The sequence below is a fragment of the Papaver somniferum genome, chromosome 10, assembly GCF_003573695.1.
Source record: "Papaver somniferum cultivar HN1 chromosome 10, ASM357369v1, whole genome shotgun sequence".
In the NCBI taxonomy this organism is placed as follows: Eukaryota; Viridiplantae; Streptophyta; class Magnoliopsida; order Ranunculales; family Papaveraceae; genus Papaver; species Papaver somniferum.
The window spans coordinates 63,207,075-63,212,271 of record NC_039367.1 but is presented as its reverse complement, the minus strand read 5'-3'; the positions used below and the strand labels follow the sequence as shown (position 1 = coordinate 63,212,271).

Sequence of the window (5,197 nt, the reverse complement as noted above, 5' to 3'; positions counted from 1 at the left end):
GTCTGGAAGGATAACTAGATTTCATCTATAAACAAACCACCTAGTTTTAATTTTAGTTTTACAACTATGAAGACAGTCTCCCAACTTATCAATCATCATACTAAAGAGTGAAAACTTGACACTTTACAAGCTTTGTTTAATAGTCACACTGTTAAATCTATTAAGCAAATTAGAATACCTTTTACTGGTGAGGATATAATAAGATGGAAGCCATCTAATGATGAAGTTTTTTTTGTCAAAACTGTTTATAGAGCCATTTTGAATAAACAACTGGAAGTAGCTGCCTTGAGACCACATATATGCTAGAAGTCCTTATGGAAAACAAACCTTTTTGTTAAGATTCAACATTTTCTCTGAAAATTTATTCATAAATGTTTACCCGTTAGAGATAGGATTGCCAGGCATAATGATCACATTGATAAATCATGTCCTTTGTATGCTAATCCGTGTGAGTCTATACACTTGGATTGATCTGGGTCTTCTAGTGTTTTTGGTGATATAGATATTAATTTGTTTCATAAGATTCAAGGTAATGATTTATATGCTTGGGTTTCTTCTTGGTTTGATCATGATACGCAAGTCTAACCAAGCAACACTAAGCAATTTAATACTTGTTGCTTTGTTACGTGGAAGATATGGAAGCAGATATGTTCTGTGGTGTTTGATAATCTGCAGGTACATTATGAGATCATTAAGAGAAATGTGAGAAATCACATGTCTGATCGGCGAGAACACAGTCCAGTATTCACCAAACATTAGGGAATGTGAATTTGTCCCATCCAACTGACTGGAAAAAACTTGTACCTAATGTGATTAAGTTGAATTTTGCTGCTGCTTAATAACAAAGCAGGTTTGAGACTAATAGAAATGATGCACGTATCTCCAGTGGAGCTAGAAGCCCTCCAGAAAAATCATTAGGACCCGAGCAAGCTGGGGGGTTAGCAGCACTGGTGGCAATCAGGTGGGAAGAAGCAAAGGGACTTCATAAAATTCAATTAGAAAGTGATAGCCAAGAGTTATTAACACTATAAATGGAAAGGAAGGAGCAGTTGATTGTACAAGAAGGCTATTATTGGGGCGTCACATTTCATTAGAGGGGCGTCACCTAATAGGACAAAAACGGGTCACCCATAAGTAATATCAAAAACCCCTTATCTCAAATAATTTTGTAATGACTAAACAATCCTTATTTAGTTAATTTTAATTTAATTTAATTAGATAAAATTAAATTAATGAATTATGTTGTATACTTGGTGAATTCTGGGACAAAGTTTTTGTGGGAAGAAAAACTGGCCGTAAAATAAACTTCTACAGTTGGAAATAATCCAAATTTAGACGTAAAATCACTTCTACAGTTGGAAATATTCCAAACCTGGACGTAAAATCACTTCTATCGTTGGAATTAAAAGGAACCTGGACGTAAAATGAGCTTCTACGGTTGGAACTAATTCAAACCTGGGCAAATAAAATTCTATGGTTGGAATTAATCCAAACCTGGACGTAAAATCACTTCTACGGTTGGAAATAATCCAAACCTGGACGTAAAATCATTTCTACGGTTGGAATTAAAGGAAAACTGGACGTAAAATCGGATTCTACGGTTGGAATTAAAAGAAACCTGGACGTAAAATGAGCTTATACGGTTGGAAGTAATCCAAACCTGGACGTAAAATTACATGCAAATAAAATTCTACGGTTGGAATTAATCCAAACCTGGACGTAAAATCACTTCTACTTAAAGGGTAATCTAGACATTTTGTATATGTGTTAAGATATCCCATAACCACTTTTTTGAACATTAAGAATCCAAGTGAAACAAATCTATTGGAGTGTGACGCCCCAATAATAGCCTTCTTGCACAAACAATAATATTATCAAATATTGTCTTTATTTTTTAAACAAATTTAAACAATGATCATGTAATTATGCTCTGTAGAGATACCGACAATGTTGCAGACTCTATAGCTAAACATGCTTTATCTATTACTAGTACACTGAAGAATGGCAAGATATAATGCCCTCTTGGTTGGATTCAGCAATAGCTGATAATCCGGTAATAACTATGAAATTTTCTTTTCATAAATAAAATCCTCCTTTCCTATTAAAAATTAAAAATAAATAAATATACGCTGTTACTGTGGTAATGTATAGCATGGATCATATACTCCGTGGTAATGTATAGCATGGATCATATACGGCCAACGAGAAACCTTTTATGCACAGCCTTTCAGGATGTTCTAGCGTGAACGTGTTGGCATGCATTACAAAGTATTTTGCTGCAACTATTCATGTGTGCTTAATAGACGTTTCCTGTTCTCGAGCTAGAAATACTTGCCAGAGAACTGAATAATAAACTATGGGGAAAGTCACAACTCCTACATAGGCTATATAAGCACCATGTCCCTGAGAAGATCAAACCCCGCTGTAGGTTTGTCATTTGCAGAGTGTAGAGAGTGGATAAAATACTACTCCTACAAAGGAACCAGCAAAAGAGATTCAAGTGCAGAAGTAAGTTTACTACTTAAGATCACAAAATGAACTGGATATGTATCAACACAAGCAACTCATCTCTCTATGATTACCAAAATATCATCTTTCGAAATGTAAAATAACTACTGCCCTACATTAATCATTGCACAAATCTTAGACAATAACTCAGAAGATAAAAGAAGAGAGTATCAGCTGGTAAAATAATAAACGTAACATTGCTATCCTTCTCAAGTCTTAAGAGGAAATCATCCACCAGGGCTCCAGAAATCACCAAATTCCTACTTAAGTTCTTGAACGCTCAAACCTGCAAGAGAGGAAAAAAAAAAGAAAGGAGAATAAACGTCAAGCATAGAAAAAACAACATTAGACACTACCAGACCATCTAGTGGAAAAGGTTAGTTTCATTGTCTGATTCTCTTTTACGATATTCAGCTTAATCTAATACATTATCTTCTTCGACAACATTACAGTCTCAAAATGTTTATCGCCTACTGATCTCAAGGCAGCATACATGAAACCTAAAAGCCCCAATAAAACCGTTAAGGTTCTCCTAACCAAAAAAGCAAGTTAACAGAATCCAGTTCACTTCCAACTATCAGACCTTCAAAAAATAGGCAGAAAACTGGTATAATAAATTCTCATTCCAGTTTGTTCAAAAACACTTCCAAAAATCAAAACCCACTTTCAATTAGAAGTTCAAATTCTACTCTAATTTATTTAGAACGGTAAAACTTTCCCAGATATAAAAGAAAGACTGGACCTTGTTAGAAGAAAGTTCAGATAAAACATAAACTAACCTGGAGGAAGTGATTGCTTCAACTTGTCTGCCTTGTCTGTGTCAAAGACGCAAAGTGTGTACAAATACTTGGAGCACCTAACCTTGAACTTAACGACATCCTTGCTCCTCTTAATTCTGACTGAACGAGCATCCTTCCTTCTTGCAGTTAGAAGGAAATCCTTAATCTCATTAATTTGCTTAGGCTACAAATCAAATAAAACATAAAATTGATCAGCAAAAGACAACATAGCCAATAGTTAAGAAACTTATGGACATTCACAAGGCATGAAAACACAAGGATGGATATTTCACAAAACAAACCAGGTCCTCTTGAGAATCACATTAAATCCACACATGCTTCACAATCCAAAAGACTATTTTCAGAACATAACAATCAACTCATAGCCATTAAAATTCATCTGAAACCTAATACATTAGCACCACGAACTGTAGACTCCCACAAACATTTCGGTATACAGAACAAACATAATGTATACACTACAGCATCAGTTCTAAAAGAAAATCTAAAAATAATAAAGACTTATGAACAAAATGGAAACGATCTCTGTATCATAAACTAGATTCCTTCATTTCTACTAAGAACCCATAATAGCTTTTGGAAAACCCTAGAAACATAAAACTACTGAAACACATAGTAAATCAGCTTAAACACTAATTAAAAGCACAAAGGTGATAACGTTTGACATGGTTCATACTCCAAAAAACATTATATTGAGATCGCCTACACTTAAAATAGATAAATAATTGGAGTTCTGTGAAATTTAAAAGACGAATCTAACAGAACTAGAAAACCCTAGTTTGAAAAACGATACTCCATAAAAGATCAAAACAGCATTAATCGAAGCAATAGAAGAAGATGGAGAGCAAGATCTTTACCATTGTCGCAGATATGAGAGAGGAGCCCCAAAGTACAACAAAGTTCGAAGAAGCGGAGAAAGTGATGAAATGCCGTAAATATATATTCCTTCTTCTAAAACCCTAATTTTATCACTCGTGTAGACTCACTATCCAAGCAGTTTAATGGGCGTTGGGCTTAAGGTCCATTAGTTATTCGATCCCGTAGCCAAATTTATGGGCGAGCATTCGGCCGAATTCGCCCATTATAGGAATTACTAGTTAATCCATTATAGGAAGAACCGGTTACTGTGTAGTCCATCATCAGAAAACAATTACTCGCTGGTCCAAAAATATGTTTTTGGACCAGATTTTTTATTCTCTCGTCCAGCATACGTGCAAGGTGTTTTATGTGTATTTCATAAATGTCGTAATTGTCCCTCCGTCCAATCAATACCTAACATAAAAACACGTCAAGCATATTATTTTTATTTTTCAGATCTGAATCGATTAAGAAGAAGAAGACCGAGAGCAGATTCATGAAGAAGAAGAACAAAGAAGAAGAAGATATAATTCAATTGAAGAAGAAGAACAACAAAGAAGAACAAGATATCATTCCATTAATAGATCAGCGAAGAAAATAAATAAAGAGATATGGATTTAATCAATATTGGGATTCTTAACTTTTTAATCTATTTCCTCGTCTGGATCTGTTATTCAACATTGAAAACGAAGGTAGTCCATTCAAAACGATATGATTTAGTTTATTAAAGTGAAGATTAATACTCCTTTCGTCTCCGGTTAGTTATGATTTCAATTTTTTGTTAATTTTATCTTTGATCAAATTGTTTTGGGTTTTAGGTTCGTATAAAAAAGATTGGGAGATTTTGTACGATCCTACAATAACCCAATTGTTTTTCTTTTTTTGTACATATTTTCATTCAGAACATATTGAATCATCAACATTTTCCTTTTATACATATTTTCTTTCAGTACATATCAACATGTATTGTTGGATCATCTACTCTTTTTTCTTTTGTACTTTTTTTTTCTTCTGTACATATTTCCCTTGAG

At 34.1% G+C, this 5,197-nt stretch overlaps 1 protein-coding gene across 1 annotated transcript; it reads right to left on the bottom strand.

Annotated features, from left to right (window-relative positions):
• Nucleotides 1-2,498: 2,498 nt before the first annotated feature.
• Nucleotides 2,499-4,310, bottom strand: LOC113317092 (60S ribosomal protein L38-like). Its single transcript, XM_026565235.1, has 3 exons — nt 4,166-4,310; nt 3,288-3,471; nt 2,499-2,794 (listed from the first exon to the last, which is right to left on the bottom strand). Exons 1-3 carry the CDS (start codon nt 4,166-4,168, stop codon nt 2,769-2,771), a joined length of 213 nt encoding a protein of 70 aa, XP_026421020.1. The 5' UTR covers nt 4,169-4,310; the 3' UTR covers nt 2,499-2,768.
• Between the last annotated feature and the right edge of the window lie 887 nt (nt 4,311-5,197).